General features: G+C 37.9%; 2 protein-coding genes across 6 annotated transcripts in view; both read right to left on the bottom strand.

The window, feature by feature from the left end:
- LOC115214923 (COBW domain-containing protein 1) overlaps positions 1–21368 on the bottom strand; it is a 118287-nt gene that overhangs the window by 96762 nt on the left and 157 nt on the right. For 2 of the 5 annotated variants that reach the window (XR_005000301.1, XM_036505258.1), the window contains exons 1-2: positions 18431–18583; positions 45–145 (exon numbers count right to left, since the gene is read on the bottom strand). Coding sequence is in view for 1 of the 5 variants with exons in the window: in XM_036505258.1 (XP_036361151.1) it covers positions 45–129 (85 nt within the window). In the remaining 4 variants the exon portion in view is untranslated. Of the gene's footprint in view, positions 1–44; positions 146–18430; positions 18584–18736; positions 18862–21327; positions 21353–21368 lie in introns of those variants that run through there. The other 3 variants (XR_005000304.1, XR_005000302.1, XR_005000303.1) reach the window with 3 other exon arrangements.
- On the bottom strand, positions 15417–17724 carry LOC115214922 (palmitoyltransferase ZDHHC16-like). Its single transcript, XM_029783990.2, has one exon. It carries the CDS (start codon positions 16991–16993, stop codon positions 15845–15847), a length of 1149 nt encoding a protein of 382 aa, XP_029639850.1. The 5' UTR covers positions 16994–17724; the 3' UTR covers positions 15417–15844.

Here is a 21368-nt window from a genome sequence, read left to right as displayed (position 1 = left end):
AATAAGTAAAGGGTGTTAAAACCTCAGAATCCAGTAAAGCTTACCTAAAAATCCTGTGATGATTGTTATAGGGACCTTAACAATATCTGCGGGGACAAGATCAGGAGGCGCTTCTTCATCATCAGACATGATGGGGCTGATCAAGCTGAAATACAAGAATAAAATACATTGAGGATAATTACTTTATATAGTAACCAGCAGCTAAGCCCGGTTTCACCCGGTCTGTTTGGATGATGTGGCTGTGATCGTTTTCGGTTAGGCATAATCTATAACAGCGTTTCTCAACCTGATCATTTCGGGTCCCCTGTTTCGATTGGAGCTTCCAGCTGTATGAAAATTTCCTGACTCCACCCCAGTCAGAAAACAGCTTCAGATCGATTTTCTCAGTAAGTGTGGGGGTTAGGAAAAAAATACAAACTGCATTCCAATCTATGCACCAGTCTCCACATGTGTGCCATTTTTCATGTGAATCCACGCAGCCGTTTGGCTGTGAACCTCAAGACAAGAAAGAATACAACAATCACCCATGTCCGATTTATATTATAGATTAATTCATCACCAATTAATGCCTGTTTTACATGCTGGAATGAGTTGGATGGTTTGAGAGGACTCAATGGGTTGCATGAGGCCACAAAGACGGCTAGACCCCCTTCCTAATGCCAACCACTTTACAGTGTGAAGTGGGTGCTGATTTTCAGTCCACTGGCACTATTGGGGTTACCCAGTAACTTGCAAGACAAGAAAAGAAAAAGAATTCAACAGAGGAAAGATATGGCTTTAGGCCAGATGCTGAGAGGCTGAAGTAGGAGAGAGGGACAAACACAGGTGTCTGGTCATAGAGGAGATGTGGGGCTACCCGACATTATATGAGGGGGTGGGTGTAACTGGGAAGAAGATAAAAGGAAGGTAGTGATGGGGAGCGAGAAGAAACTCTCCAGGTACAAGAGGGCGAGCATACAAGCAGATACAGACTGTGGATCAGGAGTCAAGAGGGGGTAGTTTCATAAGAATGTAACAGGGGAGTAACATCGTTAGAGAGGGGGACTGGAGGTGAATGGAGTGAGCGATGAACAAGGATGGAGGTGTGGTTGATAAGAAATATCATTAAGGAGAAGGTATCAGGTAAGAGAAACAGAAATGACTCAGGAAGGAGGATAGCTCAGGGGCGGGGGGTGAAGGAGCAGTGGGGAGGGAGACGAAGTGAGTGGGGAGATGAGGGTGGATATGAGAGGGAACTGAGAATAAGGGTAGATATGTGAGGCATTAAAATGGAGAGATAACTGAAGGCACCGATTGGTGAAAATAGTGTTGGAAAGGAGAATGGGGACTGGAAGGTTCCAGTGGAGCGGGGGGGACTGATAACATGAAGAAGAGGGGAGAGTAATATGTGACACTTTTGTTCTCAAGTGATTACAGCTGCGGAGTAGTACCATAGATAGAGGAGTGATGGAGGGATAAGTGTTAGGAGAATGAGAATCCTTGACAGAGCAGAATGAGTTACAAGTATAACCAGAATGCTTTTAGGACATCCTTTTTGTTGTGGTGGACATGTCTTGTTAAGCACAGCAAATCACTCATTTATCATCACCTCAGTGGGGAGGCTCAGTATCTTGAGATCCATGTTTTTTCTGAGCCCACCCCCCTCCTTCACAAGCTCCATCCACTTTAAGTAACTGACACTTTTTTTATGAAGCTGTCCTCATTCATATGCATCAAACCAGTGCAATCTTTTCTTTTGCAAACACACACACACACCTATGCCCAGCCACCCAGCCATCCATCATACAAGGTGAATTCCAGAAGTTTTGAAACTCTCTTTTAGGAGACAGTTATAAGCATCCTAGATTATGGTATTTTTAGTACATCATCCCCAAACACCTAATAAGCCACCTTTTGTTTTTCCAGACTGGAGATGACTAGAACAGCACTTTGAATAAACCCTACTAAACTTGGCTTGTCACAGCTGACCAGTTTTGCAGGATGCAATCAGGGTGTTTGGAAGCTGATTATGCAATAGAGTTTTGTGTTAAACTGAGCAAAAATGTTCCAGAAACTTATGAAATGCTCCAGACTGGTCGTGGATTAACTTTTTTGCTGGGACAAGTAGTTGAAGGACAGTAGAAAAGAGATGGGAGAGACAAGACGAGGTGTGGGAGAGAGAGGGACATCGGAACATCAGAGCCAGTTGAGAAAATTCGTAATTTTCTGGATGAAGAACATTGCGTCTCTTCAAAGACAACAAACATACAAGTTGGAGTTCATGTGGCACCTATACAGAGAATTATTCATGCATGTCTGATCAAGTGCAAAATTTATTGCCAGTGTCCTCAATGGCAAACACCCTGACAAGCATCAAAACAGTCCCTTCCCTCTCCTTATGGTCAGACCTTGCTCCCAGTGACCTTTGGGTGTTCCCCAAGCTAAAGGACAACCTCAGGGTCAGTCATTTTGAAGATGAAGGATGCTGTGACAAGGGTCCTGGACACCTTCATTTTAGAGGACTTCTATAGGGCCTTCACAAAATGGCTGGAGCTCTATGATAACACATGTATTGAAGTCAAAGGATCCTACTTTGAAGGAGTTTAGGGTTTTGGACTTCTCTGAAACTAATAAATGTCTCTCCTGGAAAAGTCTCAAAACTTGTATATACAAGAGGAAGTCAAAAATTATCCACACTTTCACCATAACATATCTTTATTATTGTCACCCTGCCTTCTGCTCCTGCGTGCTTAGAGTTCGTACTATTGTGGTCACATGATCGAAGTTTGAGCCTGATCATGCCATTTTTTTTTCTGGCTTTACAGTGTAATCATGGCCAATTCACTAGCAATGTGCACCAAAGAAGAACAAAGAACAGTGATCCGATTTCTCTGGTTGAAATTTATTGGAGGCTTTTAGCGCAATACAGGGACAGTGCACTACCACATAGAAGTGTGTATGAGTGGATCAAGAAGTTTAAAAGTGGCCAGAGAAGCGTGATGCACAAAGAGGAAGCAGTACACCCATCAACCTCCACCACTGATGAGAAGATTCAGCAAGCTCAGGAGATGATAATGGTGAACTGGTTCACCATTACCACCTCTCAGATCCCTGCTCATTGTTCCTCTTTGGTGCACATTGCTAGTGGAGTGGCCATGCTTACACTGTAAAGCCAGAGAGGAAAACGACGCAATCAGACTCAAACTTCAATCATGTGACAATAGAACCAACTATAAGCACACAGGCGCAGAAGGCAGTGTGACAACAATAAAGATAGGTTACAGTAAAAGTGCGGATAATTTTTGACTTCCCCTCATAATTATATGAATACATACACGTGTGTGTGTGTGTGTTTGAAAAATAATAGAAATCTGTCCGTTTCAGCACCTCATACTCCAGTTATTGGATCCACTTGGATGACCACCAGTTTATTGAGTTCAAACAGCTGAGTATTCCACAGGATTTTGTCTTCTAAACCAAGCATCAGTGTGACATGTCATGCACGAAGGTCAAACCCTTTGAATTTCAAATTCAGTTAATCTGATGGATTTTGACCATTTGATGGTCCTTTTCTTCCTTTTGACTCAGGTAAACAAACTCATCCAAAATACTCCACTGTGAGACTGAACCTGGAACCTCGTGATTGCAAACAGAACTTCTTCAAACACACAAATGGTTGTGCGTTTAAGAAGTTCACTTCCCAACCACATGGTTTTGGGTTCAGTCCCATTGCACAGCACTTTTGGCAAGTGTCTTCTACAATAACCCCATGTCAACCAGGCCATGTGAGTGAATTGGCAGATGGAAACTAAAAGAATCCCATGTGTGTGTGTGTATGTTACCTTGTCTCAATATTGTGTGGTTCATTTCCAATATTCTGTGAAAACATGTCTGGCCATGGGGAAACATGTTACCTTGGAAAGGAGTAAAAGGTTGGTGAGAGGAAAGGCATCCAGCTGTAGAAAATCTGGCTCAAACAAACTCCCTCTAACCCATGCAAGCATGGGAAAGTGGACCTTGAAGCAATGATGAGGATTATATGTACACACACCCATACATGTATACATAATCACATATTGTGTGTTGATATTGGGGACGGATGTGTATCATCATCATCATCAACGGATGCTAAACGATGATGATGATGATGATGATTATACACATCCGTCCCCAATATCAACACACACACACACACACATGCATGTGCACACAAGCATATCTATACAACTAAATCAATAATGACCTTCACCACCTACAGTGACCTTCCATTCTGTAATTACAGAACAATGTTATCTGGCCCTGCCAAGAACTACAGAGAGGAAAGCTGATAAAAAAAATGTCACAGAACCAGTTTTAAGCTATTTTTGTAAATGTTTATATCCCCAGGATCTTAATTTCAGATAAATTTGTCTCTAGATATATGTCACAGGACACTTGCTACCCTTTTATTAAAAACTACTAACTATTCTGTGATGAAATGTTAGGAAGAGTGAAGGACTGCAGATTGTAATCCAGTTGAAGGACCATTTGCAGAGCAGGATTAATAGAATAGCTTAACACCATAAGATGAACATCATGCTGACATTTTTTAATAATTTATAAAAATAAACATAGTTAATAATAATAATAATATCTCAAAATAACAGTTCAGAGCACACTTTTTCTCAAAGGTTTTAAAATTAAAAATTAGACAATATTTATGTTTATGTATACACACACACATCTGTATACAGATGTACTATCTATTATATACACTGTGTAAGTGTGTGTGAATATACACACACACATTGATTATTAGTATAAATGTAAAAAATAATATTTTTAACCATCAGAAATGTTAAGAGACTCCTCAGATAAATGTGATATTAACCAACAAACAACAACAACAACAACAGGCAATCAAAAGTAAAAAAAAAAAAACTCCAACAAGATAAATAACCTGAAAAAATGCTAATTCTTTTGTGTGGATGGCGTCAATAACCTCACAGACAATTGAGTGAACGCCAATAAAGGAGAAAAGCCAAATCACAGCAGATTCACCAACGAATTTCAAGGACAACATTCTTTTTTTTTTTCTTTTTCTTTCTGACTACTGAGAGTATTTGACCTTTAAGAGGAAAACATATAATTTTAGGAAGAGTAATTTGTCAGGAATTAGAACAAAGCAGTGACAAGAAGCCACGTTTATATTCTTTCCAACAGTTTATTCTCGTTTGTTATCAGCACCAAACAATACACATTTCTCTAATAACATTTCAAGATACTTTTTTTTAATTAAAGGTTAAAAATTAAAAACAAATAACATAATTTTCATACATTCTCTCTCTCTCCCCCCACTCTCTCTAAATGTTCATTTTTATGTTCAGTTATAATAAAAACTATTTTACATTAATCTGATGGGTTATTCTACTTATGTAGAATACAAGTTTATTCTTTGACAAGGATGTTGTTGATAGGGACTTCGAAGTTTCAGCCAGTTAAGTGATCAGAGGGAGGCTTAACTAGCCAAAACTTAGAAGTCACTGTCACCAACATTCTTGTTTAATAATGAATATGAGGCGGTATCCAAAAGTTCCCAGACTAGTTCTACAGTGCACCAACAGATGGCAGCACTCCAGTTGCATGCACAGTGAGAGCTAGCAGTGACCTTCATGAGGCACTGTGCCATGTGCCATCGCTGTGTTTACTTCACAAGCTGCCTTTTGTGATTACGTGTGTTTTACAGAGACACTGAGCATGCTTTAGCAAACTTACTGGGATGAGGCAATGGGTTGTGTGCAATGCTTCAAGTGGCATGGACGCTTCAAAAGCTGAAGAATATCCCTGGAAGACGATGACCAATCTGGAAGACCTGCCATGAGTGTCACCCCTGGTAATGTGGTGTTGTGATTCGAGAATTCGTCCCCCAGGGCCAGACCATCGATCAAGAGTTCTACTTCAGCATTTTCAAGCGTTCGAGGTAAGACATTCGGCAAGGGCAAGTGTCTTCTGCTATAGCCTTGGGCCGACCAAAGCCTTGTGAGTGGATTTGGTAGACGGAAACTGAAAGAAGCCCATTGTATATATATACATATATGTGTGTGTGTGTTTGTCCCCCCAACATCGCTTGACAACCAATGCTGGTGTGTTTACATCCCCGTAACTTAGCAGTTCAGCAAAAGAGACCAATAGAATAAGTACTAGGCTTACAAAGAATAAGTCCTGGGGTCGATTTGCTTGACTAAAGGCGGTGCTCCAGCATGGCCACAGACTGAAACAAGTAAAAGAGTAAAAGTGGCCAAATCTGTGGAGCGCAAAGAATTGGATTCTTTACCGAGTTCTTCTCACTCATGGGTTTCTTGCCAAAAACGTTGGTATTGCTTCCACACCCACCCCATTCATTAGATTTAATACTTGTGTATTTCCATCTCTCCCCAACATGAAAATGCAGCTCAAAAGTCACTGTTTTAACACCATTGTCAAGATCCAGAGCGAATCGCAGAAGGCCCTTAACTTACAAAAAACAACTTCCATGCTGGATTTTAAAAGTGGCAGGATTGGTGCATTAGCTGCACAAGGTGACTATTTCAAAGATGAGGTTAAAACTTAGGTAAAAGGTTTTCTATTAAACATAACTTGTCTGGGAACCTTTTCATGCCACTCATACACACACACTTAATCCACAGAGTGCATTGTATACACAGATCCGTGATGTGTGTGTGATGGTGAATGGTACTGTCCAAAGAATTGTAAAAGCTAAGGGCCAGACATGCAAGGAATAGGAAAAATAGGGAACACGTTAGAAGAAAAGCTAGACACAAATCTTTAAACAAAGAGAGAAGCAAAAACTCTTGAGGTTTGCCAATATTCTGTGATGAAATGTTAAGAAGTGAGACATTCCAGTCTGCAAAACAGCAAGTTGACAGGAATGAGGATGTCCTAAGAGAGAAAGTGTGCAATGATAGCAGTTCATTAACCATCACTGGAAAAGAAATGTTATTTTGAAGGGAAGCTGTGAAAACAGGGGGTGTAGGAAAGGGTCATTCATAGCAAATGAATAGAAGCAGCAAGAATCAACTTGTTACAAGAACAAAGGGATGCTGTGGGAAGAACTAATTAAAGAGATAAATTTATCAAGAAGCATATTATGAAAGTAACAGAAAGGGTTATAGCACAACTAATTAGGAAGATAATTAGCTTAGAGGAGATGCAAATTAGCTTCGTTTCAGGACGGAGTACAACTTATGGCCTCTTCCTAGTGAGACAGCTACAATGGAATTTTTAGCAAAGTTCTTCTGGCAATATATAACAGAAGAATTTAAGAATGGCTGACCAATTTCTAATGCCAGTAACTTAGTCCATAGAGTTGAATCTTCAAAGAACCAGGGAAAAAAAATTCCAAACGTGAAGTCAAAACCTTACATCAAAAGATCTTCAAAGAAATCTCACAATTCCAAAAGATTTGGTTAAAAAGAAAGAAGACGACATTCTATTGCCATCTGCAAGGTTGGTCAGTCATCAATCATCATCATCATTTTCACATCCACTTTTCCATGCTTACCTGGGTTCAATGGAATTTATCGAGACAGATTTTCTACAGCCCATCATGTTGCCAAAACTCACCTGTTTGAAAAGTAAGGTAAAATTTCATCATGGCTGGACATATCTTCGCAGAAGACTAGAGATGAAGGGCACAGCTTGTATGATGGTGACACTCGTTCAAAACTGTTATGCAGCAGGCTTCTTTCAGTTTCCATCTACAATATCCACTCACATAGCTTTGATCAGCCCAAGGCTAAAGTTGAAGACACTTGCTCAAGGTCCACACAGCAGGATTGAACTCAAAACCAGGCAATTGGAAAGTCAACTTCACAACCACACAGCTTACTAAATATTTTTTTTTTATTTTGGTAAACTGGAGGTCGAGTGTTCAAATCTCTCTGGAGCCTCAACCTAATATTACACTACACTCTTGGAGTGGTTGGCGTTAGGAAGGGCATCCAGCTGTAGAAACACTGCCAGATCAGACTGGAGCCTGGTGCAGCCTTCTGGCTTCCCAGATCCCCGGTCGAACCATCCAACCCATGGAGAACGGATGCTAAATGATGATGATGATGATTTCAGTCTATTCTTGTAAAACGCCCAAAATAGATAAATATTCTGGAAGCTTCTAGCGTTAAGTTCCATTCCAGTGATAGACTAGCATCTTATCAAAGAGATTTCCTTCTTGTCTGCCAAACACTGCAAAAATTAAACATCATCATCATTGTCATCATGCTGGCATGGGTTGGACGGTTTGACTGAGAACTGGCAAGCCAGGAGGCTGAACCAGGCTCCAATCTAATTTGGCAAGGTTTCTACAGCTGGATGCCCTTTTAGTGGGTGCTTTTTATGTGCCACTGGCATGGGAGCCAGTCAGGTGGCACTGGCATTGGCCATGCTCGAATGGTGCTTTTTATGTGTCACCAGTACAGGAGCCAGTCAGGTGGCACTGGCTGCACTCAAATGGTGCTTTTTACGTGAGTTAAAGAAAAAAAGGAGAAATCCCATCCAGTATACCCAATGTAAAGTTAGTGTGTGCACCAGTAAGATGAAGAAGTAGGATGACAGAGAAAGGCTTCTTACTCAGCAAATGTGAAATGGTTACAAATAAAAGCAACCTCAGAATCAATTCTTTCAAAAGTTTAGTGAATTCCTTAGAAATGGTGGATAGCATTTTTTGCCTAAATGACCAAATATTAGTCATGGATGAGTGTATTCCAAAAATATAGTGACCAGTACCAGAATAAGTAAGGAAAATGTCAATGAAGCATTGACCTCTAACAGTTGCAAAGAGTTTGTCCTTTCTTTGAATAAAAGATAAACTGGATGATGCTCTACAATACCAACAATGTTCTGCAGTTTCATTCTGTTCTAAAAATTCGGTTCACTATTTCCTCTTCAGACACATGTGTATCGTCAAAAGGTTCCATTCTAACGCAAAACAAGGACCTAATCTGCTTTTACTCACATACCTGATATGATACTGATAACAAATGGTCCGTTGAAGAGTTAGAAGCTCATCAGTATCATCATCGTTTAACATACGTTTTCCATGCTGGCATGGGTTGGACCCATGTAATACTCAAATCAAATTGGAAAACTGTGACATTACACAGTGGCACAAAAATTCAAAATTTCTTATCAATAAGCAATAGTTTGGGTTTTCGAGAGTTGGCCTAAATCTGCTATAAACAAAAAAATGGTAAATTGTTGTCGTTGGAGAGTAAAAGCTAGTTCTTACAGGAGATACAGAACTCTTGGGAAGAGAGAATTTGACTGTGGATGCCTTGTGTAGAGTTACTGTGTTTGTTGAAGATAGAGACCAGTGAAATGAATGAGAGAAATAAAGCTCAATGAAATGAGTAAAACTGGGGCTGGTACAATCAATTAGACCTTTGAATATGATACTCCAGCATGGCCACAGTCAAACTGAAACCAATAGGATAACAATATATCATCCTCATTTTTCCATACTTGCATTGGTCAGTCACAATGAGTCCATTGAGGCAGATTTTCTATGGCTGGATGCCCGTCCTGTGGTCAGCCTTCACCCTTTTTCCATGGCCAAGGCAGGTTTCCAACAAATTGCAAACAAAGGACACCACTTGTATGACTGTGATGCTTGTTTAGAATCATGGTACAAAGTGCCTGGGTTGATGTCACGGGGAAAAGCATCCAGTGTATTCTGTAAAGTGGTTGGCATTAGGAAGGGCATCCAGAAACCTTACCAAAACAGATGACTGGAGCCTGGTGCAGGTCTCCACCTTGTCAGTTTCTGTCAAACCATCCAACCCATGCCAGCATGAAAAACAGGCATTAAATGATAATGATGATGATGATGTCAATGCCAGGAGACACGATCGATCACACACACAACGGACTTCTGTTGGTTTCCATCTGTAAAACTCCATTCAGAAGATTTAATGGAGTCAGAGTCTTATGCCTTACATCGTGGGTATATTTGTCCATCTTGGATCTTGTTACACTAAATTTTTCTTCCAAACGTTTTTAAATAGTATTTTTATTTAATTTTCTTTTTTTGTTGTTTTTTATACACACACTTTGATTATTAGTATAAGAAAATGTCAACAAGGTGTCAAGCAAAATGCAATCAATAACCAATAATTAAATCATTTCAGTTGCAAAAGTGGTCCCAGGAGAACAAATGTTTCTGACAAGATATTTTTTTTAAAAACCCATAAGTTTATATTCTGTGGGTTTTTCCAAAGAAATTGTCTTTGAATTTATATATTCTGAACACCAGACACTTAAGATCTTTGCTTAATTATGTAATATATATAAATTAATGTAATACTGGTTTCAAAATTTGTACAAAGCCAGCAATTTTAGGGGTGTATTTTACTGACCCCCCCCCCCAAAAAAAAGGATGAAAGGCAAAATCAATCTTGGTGGAACTGAATTTGAAACATAAAGACAGATGAAATGCCATAAGCACTTTGCTTGGCTAACAACTCTGCCAACTCACAACCTGTGAAATGTAATGTAATCATCATCATCATTTAACATCCGTTGTCCATGCTGGCATGGGTTGGATGGTTTGACTAGGGCTGACATGGGTTGGACGGTTTGACCAGGGCTGGCAATCTGGAAGGCTGCATCAGACCCCAGTCTGATTTAGCATGATTTCTATGGTTGAATGCCCTTCCTAATGCCAACCACTCCGAGTGTGTAATGGGTGCTTTAAAATCATTTACTGAAATGCTGATGATGATAAACGGCAAATATATATTTAGGAGGTTCCCTTTGCGGTCCCAAGATCCCAAGCTTGATCCCATTGCATGGCATACTGGACAAATGCACAGACCCTAACCTCAGCTTTGTAAGTGATTTGTATAAATGGAAACTGTATCAAAGCCCTTCAAATGAAACTGAACACCAAGTGTATCAATCTCACCAGTTTAGGGAGGAGAAAGAGCCAGTGTCCATGACCCCTGTAAACCTACACCAGTCTGGAAGGCTCTGCAAAAGCACAAGAAATGCTCCCCCCCCCACTTTCTTCTGACTAAACTACTCAAAACAAAATAAATACATCTATCTTTTGAAAATTGGTAACTTGCTTGTGTTTGGTGAAATATCAGCCACTCAGAGAACTATCTTACTCCACATCATCATCGTTTAATGTCCGTTTTCTGTGCTAGCATGGGTTGGACAGTTCGACCGGGGTCTGGGAAGCCAGGAGGTTGCACCAGGTTCCAATCTGATCTGGTAGTGTTTCTACAACTGGATGCTCTTCCTAACGCCAACCACTCTGTGAGTGTAGTGGGTGCTTTTTACGTGCCACCGGCACAGGTGCCAAGGGAGGCTGGCATCGGCCACAATCGGTTGGTGCCTTTTACGTGCCACCGGCACAGAAGCCAGTCGAGGCAGTGCTGGCATAGGCCACGATCGGTTGATGCTTTTTACGCGCCACCGGCACAGAAGCCAGTCAAGGCGGTGCTGGCATCAGCCACGTTCGGATGGTGTTTTTTATGTGCCACCGGCATGGGGATCACAAAACACAAATTTGTTCAACAAAAACAAAACAATGTTCAATCAATCTCATTTAATAGAAATAAATGACACAAATCCAGAAATGTATTGATCTTGATAATTAATTAATTACTATTCCTTCATTATATATCAGTCAGCTTTTAATTGAATCCAAGGCATTTGTTTTGGTTTTGTAATTTTAGTTTTTGAAGAGAATTCTGAATGATAAAGAAAGAAACGGACAGAAAATGCAAGTCATGGGACTTCAATTCTTGGAATACTCGTTAAATATTTTGGTTAATTCAGTTTTACCAGGAAAATAAAAATGAGATCTTTTTTAAGTTGTAAGATGGTTGCAAAGATTGGTGGAAAGAAAATGAAATTTTATTGCACAGTTGAGAGGGTCAGGATGTTCCGAAGAATTGGACGAAGGTAATTAAAATGTTGAGTCAGAATCACAAGGTCCTGATTCCGTGTTTTATGTCTGATTCCGTTAATTACACATTGACTCATTAGAACAGGATTTGTTGGGGTCTTTTTCATTTGTTTATTTTTCTTTCACTGACAATTTTTTTATAAATTGGTTATCATTTTTTCGAAAATAAAAATAGAGATTTATCTTTAAAACAAATTGACAAAACAAACAAGAAAAAATGGGGGAAAAAAATGATAAACAATGTTACAGCTTATAAAAGACATAACCAGACATTTATAAGATAATATTTATATATTTAAAGCAAAATAAAATTATCAAAGATATGCCAGTTTGTAAGGGAAACAAAAAAAAATAAATAAACTATGTATTTGAAAGACATGTTATAATACTTTTTGAGCCAACAGTTAATCATTCCGATGGCAAATGATGAGAAACTGGGCAAAAGAAGAATAATATCTTGAAGGTTCCAATCTTACTACAGTCAAGTGATTTCTTGGAATATGGTGAGAATTACTTGAGGATGAGTTTAAAAAATGGTCACACCACGATGGAATTTCAGCACAAACTGATGGAATATTGATGAAATAGTGAAGAACAATAGTGTCAGGAAAAAGTGGATGAAAGCAATGATATTAAAATTGGGGCTAACAATAGTGGAGAATGTTAAGCGTTGAACTTGTCTTTCTTGAATTATTGGAACAAAAGTTTTTGAAAAGGTAAATCGGAAATTTCCTCAAAACTATTTTGAACATTGATAATTCCAAAGCATCATTTAACATCCATTTTCCCATGCTTCCATGGATCAGAGAGAATTTAGTGAGAGAGTTCTTTCTTTTTACAGTCAGATGCTTTTCCTGTCACCAACTCTTGCCTGTCTCTAAGCAAGGTAATATTTTCGCATGGCCAGACACGTTTTCCACAAAACACCAGAAACAACACTGCTTGCATGACAGTGATGATCGTTTACAACTACATTATGTTGAAACTTGCTGGCATTCAAACACATACACAGATATGTGTATATCTATGACAGGCTTTTCTTCAGCTTCTGCCCTTCAAATCCACCCACAAAGCTTTGATCAGTATGGGACTATAGCAGAAGGCACCTGTCCAATGGACTGTAGAGTAGAACTGAACCGATGACCACATGATTGGGAAGCAAGCTTCTTAACCACATAGCCACACCTGCACCTTGAAATTTTTTATCAGAATATATTTTTAGCTTCATCATCATCATCATTTAACGACCGCTTTCCATGCTGGCATGGGTTGGACGGTTTGACTGAGGACTGGCAAACCAGGAGGCTGCACCAGGCTCCAATTGGATCTGGCAGTGTTTCTACAGCTGGATGCCTTTCCTAATGCCAACCACTTCGTGAGTGTTGTGGGTGCTTTTACGTGCCACCAGCACAGGGGCCAGAGGGGGTTGGCATCGACCACATTCCCCTATTTTACTAACCTTATATTTAACATTAAATACTTTGAGAAACTATTTCTTACAATTTACAACAGTGTCAGGTTTCATACAAGACAAGAAACAACTGCACCACAATAATATGTCTCTTCTTCATATTTATGGACTCGAGTCTGATTTTATTTAATTTTAATACTTATTAAATACTATATTGGTGGAGGCAGATGGCCTAGTGGTTAGAGCAGCGGTTGAGGGATCGCAAGTTTGAATCTCAGACTGGGCAATGTATGTTTATGAGCGAAACACCTAAGCTCCACGTCACTCTGGCAGAAGGTAATGGCAAACTTCTGCTGACTCTTTCGCCACAACTTTTCTCACTCTTTTCTCTTGCATCTAGCAGCTCACCTACGACGGACTGGCGCCCCATCCAGGTGGGGAACCTATATGCCAATGAGACCAGGAAACCGGTCCTTATGAGCCAGGCATGGCTCGAGAAGGAAAAAACAACAAATACTATATTATGTCACATCAGTAAACTGCTATTAACATGTGAACAGCAAGAATTGAAATGGTGTTTGTATGTATTAATGAATCCAGTGCATAAGGAACAAATAACTTTTGTCAAGAAGTTGTTCTCCTGTGACAAACACAACAGCATTTAGCATATTTGCATGTGAATCTGGTGGAACAAGAATAAATATGCAAGTCATCATTCAGATTTCCACTGTTCACCATGCAAACAACAATTTATTTATCAAGTGGCAGATAACAACACTAATCAGTGAAGAGTTTGTTCACTAAAATCAGACGAGGCCATCAGCTCTTGTTGGATTCATTAATCTGGGTGCTTCTTGTTGATGAGACATGTCAAAACATGTCAGAATCCCTTGAGCTAATGAAGCAAATGTGTTTGTGAAGACAGTCATAAAGGAGAAGTTACCGTTCTGTGACATACACAACAGCAATTAACCTACTTGTATTTAAATCCGTCAATGTATTAAGGAAAAATAATGCTAGTCACCATTAGATACGTAAATATGGACAGAAAGCAGCTGGAAAACCAGTCAGTGCTATTCTCCCAGTAGCATCCCGTAAATAAAAGTTTCGTTTAGATTTGGCTAAGAACGATTCCAGTCTTATGGAGTTCCTACTTTTGCAACCACCTGTGTTTGTCTTCTTAATCAGCTTATTTAATTAACTACATCACCTGGTACATCAGATACAAAATATATGGAAATGTTTCTAATCAACCAGTGTCTGGCCAACCATTCCAAAGTCCCTGGATCACCAAATGACCTGGAGAAGATATGCAAAATCCATTCTTCACCCAATATCTCAGCTTTAGTCAAGATTCCGCCAACAATTCTCAATTTCTGTTTTCGACTGGCTTCATTTCTCAACCTTACATTTCTCTTTTGTGCTATTAGCTTTATATATGCTTTCAAAATAAAATTATTTTTACTGATTTTGAAGATTTCACTTCTGATATTTCAAGAATTTCAAATTTGAAAACTTCAACCAAAATGATGGAAAAAGAGAGATGAAATTAAATTTTGATTATTTTGTAATCAAAGGTTCTATTGTTTGAAACAGAAATCTGAAAGGTGTTTTGAAAAAAATAATCAAATAAAAATTTCGAGTTTTACCTATTTTGAAGCATTAAGTTATTGTTATTGGTTCCAATTTTAGTAGCACTGCTGTCATCCACTTTTGCCCCCCCCCCCCTTATGTCATAGATTACAATCAGATGATGAGTAATTAAGGAAGAAATATAATCCACAGTATGAATAAATGGTAAACAAAAAAATTGGAAAGATCTAGATGGAATGTATAGGAGAACACTGCTTAAAAGCATCATGTTGGCCAATAAAGGCACAGAAACAACTTAAAGTTACAGAAAAAAAATAACAAAAAAAAAACAGTAAAAATGTAATCTGCAGAGACTTAAATTAGTTTTCCTTGAGCATTTGACAGTCCTTGATAGAGGCAAAGTTCTTTACTCAAAATGGAAGGAGTCAGAAGGTGAATTCTTTTGAAAAATAAGTTTTTCAGTCAAAATAAAGTCTTTTTTTTTTATATATCTATTTGCAACATTCAACTAACTCCCAAGTTACATACTAACATCTATTCTTGTAACCTTAACTTTCTTACTTATTTCAACAACATATGAATCACAGTATTTCCATGCAAAATAATATTCCTTCACTTAATCAGAGAAAAATAATTAAGCTACATTATTATTTTCAGCAAAAAAAAGAAAAGTTATATAATGTCTAACTTACAAAAGAGGCTAAGTGAATGATTACTTGTCTAAATATACACCTTAGTTATAATATAAATATATACCCTAGTTATTTCTGTTATGACAGGAAATTCAAGACAACAATTTCATAATTTCAACAAATATTCACAGAACATCAGTGTCAGCTATTTTGATTGGGACTTTTTCAATGAAATACATTTGAGCTGCAATACAAAATTGATAAAGCTGTACCAAAACTGTGTCACAACACATGAATATTTTCAAAATTATCCACTGTAAATGTAGTTGTTTTCCACTGTAAACCATTCCCTGGAGGCTTGTGTCGTGATGGAAAGAGAATGTGACGCCAGAATGTCCTACCTTCAGTCAGGCCAAAGAATAACTTCCAGTTCTGGACAAAACCAAAATCATAAGGGTTCACATATGTCTGTCCAAGTTTTTTAAGCCTTTTCCTTTCATTTTTGTTAATGTGAACTTCAATACTAGTCTCACCACGACTTACAAGGCGTGCATGCCACAAAGAGAGAATAAACAGAGCTATAACACAACCAAACCCCAGGAAAAACACAAAAATTACAGAATGATGATAAATTTGATCTGATAATGTGAGCTGGTTGAAAGATTGAGTAGGAGGAGTTCGTTTCACAGAAGTGCCATTAGAGATAGCTATGTATGTGTAGCTTTTGTTTTTAGACATCCAAAACTGGTAGGCCATATTAAGGGGATAAAGTACTCCGTGAAATACGACTTCTTTGCCGACATAAAAATTATCGTAGAATAATGGATAGAAAAGAACACATGCATAGAGACAGCCGGACATCATGTAGACCATATAAAGAAAGAAATAACGGTGATTGTAGAAGCCAACACAGTTGTTGAGCCAAGGGCAGTGATGGTCCATTCGAAGAACACACTTCTTACAAACGCTGCAATGATGGGCCCGGGGTGGTTTCGGTGAAATACAACGTTTGCAGATGGACACCACTTCGGGAACAATCTGAGGTGGGTGGCCTGGATTCGTGCGACAGCCCATCACATAATTGAATACTGTGTTAACCAACAACCAATTTCCAAACATGAAATTCGGTAGGAACCAGTGCCAACCATAAGAAAGGTACCGAGGTATCATAATCACATAAAATATAACAAGACCAATGCTACACAACGCAAAAACAATAAACATCAGAATGGGTCCCATGTATTTGGCAAAGTGGTCCACGATCCAAAAAACTGGTTCCAAACCAGTCTCTAGAATTAGACTGGGAGAGGTGAACGCGTTGTAACAGAGACTGAAGTACATTAATTTGATGAGATCGCAAGTGGTGTTGAGAGACAGACGTAGGTTGCTTGCCCATTGGCAAACATTGATTCGCCAACGTAAGATTTTCATATTTCAACGATACGTTCACACTTACTAAATAATCCAGATGAAACTTTCATGACTTTACACAAAGTTTAGTGATCGACATTTCCGTACTTTTTCGTTAAATTTGCTGTGTCGATGCTTTTCTTTTTTCTTTTTAAATTTTTTCATTCAATTATTATGAATTTTTTAAAGTTTGTCCATGTTCATATTTAGTGCAGACGTTCTCCAATAGCTATTTTTCTTTTTCATAATTATTCTATAAAGTTTTAAATAAATATTTTTTTTTTCTTCTCTTCAATGAAACAAACAAATCTCATTCTTCATTCTTGTAATTCCGATTTCCCAATTAACACCATAAAAATAGAAATCCTCATTTAGACAGCACGAATTACAAGAGTTACAAATCATTTCACAATACATTCCCAAACTTGGATTGTTTCAACCTGAAAATACTTAATAAATCCTTTTTCTTCTGATTTTTTGGGAAGAATTTGAAGTTTTTTAGGTTTGAACAGCTTGCATGAAAGTATACTCGCACAAACATGTGAATTCCTGAAAGAAATCCTTCAAAGCGTGTTAGTGTCTCATTACACCTTTTAAGGATATATATCTATGCTGCTCGCTTCCCCGTTCGGTCCGAAAGAAGAACATTTTTTAAGGAATTCTTTCTCTCAGAAAAGTCCCAACCTGGAAGCAGCCATTCAGCCCGACACCCTCGCCCTCTACCGGCGGCCAGCGGAACAGGGGAACAGGGGAAATAACTCTCACACTCCCAGCAACCAGGTAGTCGTTATTGGAACAACCGGTGGGGGTGCTACTAGCGGACAGTGGTCCCAGTGCGCGCACTCGCGCTAGCTAGTCGTAAGTAGTCGATCCTAAACAAACTAAGGTTAGGGTTAAAAAGTCGTTGTAGGTTCGACTACTTACGATTAGCTAGCGCGAGTGCGCGCACCGGGACCACTGTTCGCTCGTAGACCCGACCGGTGTAAAAGGAAATTGGTGACAAAGGCATAACATCGTATCTAATGGCCAGCCCGCTCGTGTAAACAGAATATATCTCCCGCATGAATTTGCAACCAGCTTTTAATTAGTGCTAGCTATCACTAATACTGACCCATGAGAAAAGCATGAATATCATGTAATTTCAGTCAGGATCAGCATTAGGGTAATAAAAAAGGTTTTATGCTTGTCAATGAGATTAAACTTGGTGCATGCTGCTTTTTACAAGTGGAAAAGATAAACAGATGACTAAAAGCAATTTAATAACTTTGTTGCGTAAATATAAAACGAATTATGAATTGATAACTTGAAACTATATATTTTGAAGTACTGAAGTTGATTTTTTTTTTTTATTAATAAAACTTTGTATAAATATTAAATGAAATATCCCGATTAGATTGTACAAATTTTTGTAACTGAATAAACAGACGGACATGAAATATGAGGACAATAAATTCTTACCTTTATTCTTGTAGCTATTTGTTAAGCAAGTTGTTATAGCGGCTAAATTTTCTATTTGGAACTGGTATTAAAAGCAGAGCAGACAAATAGCGAAGAGAGGGAGAGAGAGACCCTGCGTAAATAGGAAGAAACCGTTAAGGGTAGGTAACTGTTAATAGCAGCTCCGTTAATTGCCCGTCCATGACCATCACACGGACTTTAATAGCAATGAACAGCCCTTGTAAGCTAAGGATTCATACATTCCTATTAATTCATGATATTACTAAAATAATAAAATAAAACAGAGAGAAAGTAAAAAGCATTTACCTTCCAAAAAGGGGATTGGAAGACTTTCCAAATAGTTGTGACACGTTATTGGAAGTTTTCCTGTTCTTTTAGGATTTTACCACATTTCATATTACTTTGTATTTCAGAACACTGATGGCCAGTGGATGTTTTGAAAACACATTTTTTTGTTAATCCTGTTTTTCAAAACGTCTGCCCACCTGTCTCATTAGAAAAATACGAAGATTACGATTCTTATAAAAATCGGTTTGTAAAATTTCAGTTTTTTCAAATATATATATAGACATATATATATATATATATATATATATACACACACACACATATCATAGAGGGCATTATTACACATAGATGCCACACACTAGGAGGGACTCTTAAAGTCAAAACTACTAAAATAAATAAACACATTTATTTTAGTAGTTTTGACTTTAAGAGTCCCTCCTAGCGTGTGGCATCTATATGTAATAGTGCCCTCTATATAATATAAATAGATAAATTTAAAGGAAAGAAATGATGGGGGTTTTTTTCTCTTATGAGGTTTTTCACGCTAACTACTTCATAAATTCTTATGGAGATTTTATCCTATTTTTAAATTGTACATATATAACGAAATTTAAATGTTCCAAAGGTAGAGTTGCCCGCATTTCAGTTCAACTTTCTGTAGCAAGTAGATTAAACGTGGATTTCAGTATATTGGCTTCAGAAAACTTTCTTTAGCCCTTGCTTATGAGATATATATATATATATATATATACATGTGTGTGTGTGTTAGAAGGTTTGGAGATGATGTACAGGTATTATATATTAGAAAAAATGCGGTACTCAGAAATGGTATAAACAGTGGCATAAATATCAACATAATTATTTCTTCCTCTCTTTCTTCCCTTCTCCAGCGACACCCCTTCCAGATACACAGGCACCCACACACACATGCGCGCTCTCTCTCACTTTCTCACCCTCTTGTACTATCTTATATCTTTCCCCACCCCTACACACTCAATAATTCTATAAAAAGAGACAAAATTCCTGCAAAAGTTCAATTTGAAAACTCCACTAGAGTGGACGGAAGCGCTTATATATGATTTATAAAAACATGTAACATACTAATAAATATCTGTAAATATAAAACCATCCAAATTTCTGAGTACCTCATTTCTTCAATATATATATCCTCAGGCCTTCAAGCAGGCTATCCACATGCTAGAAATAACAGCCAAATCTCACAAAATCTGCGATAACATAATGCAATCAATCTACTCACCTTTTTACAAAGATTTCTTTCAAAGCAATTTCCCGCAGTAATATCACAAAGTAATTCACGTGAAATTAAAAAGGTTTTTTTTTTCAAACTTTCTTTTCTAAACTTTTTAAAAACTTTTTTCGAATTTTTTTTTCATCAATCCACGCGGGAAAATACGGAGATTAAAAATATGGAAAAAAAATAAACAAATTCAAATTTTAATTTCAATATTTTTTTTTAAGATTTCCTGAGGAGGTGAGGGTAATTGAAATATTGAAAATACGAATTTTTGAAAAAATGTTTTTCAGAATCGGATCCTCCATAACCAAAAACATGGGATTCCGTTAAAAAAAAAAAATAATATATATATCAATTTTACCGGAAATTATGACGGAAAAATCGGATCTTGTGAATTTTCCGAAAGTCCCCTCCCCCCTTATCAGGGTCGTCAGCGCGCATTTTTTTTTTTTTTCACATTCGTTTTCCACATACTTGTTAACATCCCCCGGGCTGGTTAATCTTTTTTTTTTTATTTTTCGCGGGTGAGGACTTTTATTATATTGACCAGGATGATTTTAAAATCCCAGTCTACAGTAAAATGCAATTCGACAGGAAAAAAATAATAAAAATGGATGAAGCAAGCTAACGAAGTAACAATTGACGCAAAATTGTTTTACTTTTCTCTCACCCCCCACCACCACCACCACCATTCTCCTCTGCAGAAGCCTCCAAGTCAGACTTTCATGAATGAGATAATTATATTTTTGTTTTTTATCGGAATTAAGCTAGAATATCGCGGTCCCTTTCTCAGTCTGTTACTTTGTGTGTCCCCAACTAAACTTGTGAAACTAAATTTTGTATAAGACGCGCTATTTTATATTTGGTTTTTAACTTAAATAGGGCAAAACTAAACTATGAAAGGAAACAATTTTGTATCAAGATTTAACACTAAATTAAGGGCGCAACTTAAATACGGGTAAATACGGTAAATTTAACGGGTACTACTTAAGAAGAGTGGTCCCGGTGCGCGCACTCACGTACTTACGCATCCGCGCTAGCTAGTCGTGACTAGTCGATCCTACAACGACTTTGTAATGAACAAAGTAAATAAAACACAAAATAAATAAGTAATTTTTTTTACACAAAGTAAATAATTTTTATAAACAAAGTAAATAAAACACAAAAACACAAAGTAAGGATCGACTAGCTAGCGTGAATGCGCGAGTACGTGATTGCGCGCACCGGGACCTCTCTTCTTAAATAGTACCAATTTAACGCATACAACATAAAACAAGTCAAAACTATTGAAAAGGTTGCAAGACGCAACGAAAATTTTAGGAAAATAAAAATAAGAAAAAAGTGGAAATTTTACCGGTGAGTGTATTACATTATAAGGCACAAAAAGAAAATGAT

Source organism: Octopus sinensis, linkage group LG8 (genome assembly GCF_006345805.1).
Source record: "Octopus sinensis linkage group LG8, ASM634580v1, whole genome shotgun sequence".
Classification (NCBI taxonomy): Eukaryota; Metazoa; Mollusca; class Cephalopoda; order Octopoda; family Octopodidae; genus Octopus; species Octopus sinensis.
The sequence above is the reverse complement of the archived record's forward strand: the minus strand, read 5'-3'. Positions and strand labels throughout refer to the sequence as shown.

What these genes read in the sequence shown, in the direction of transcription:
- LOC115214922 (XM_029783990.2), bottom strand. Translation starts at nt 16,993, where the DNA reads ATGAAAATCTTACGTTGGCGAATCAATGTTTGCCAATGGGCAAGCAAC.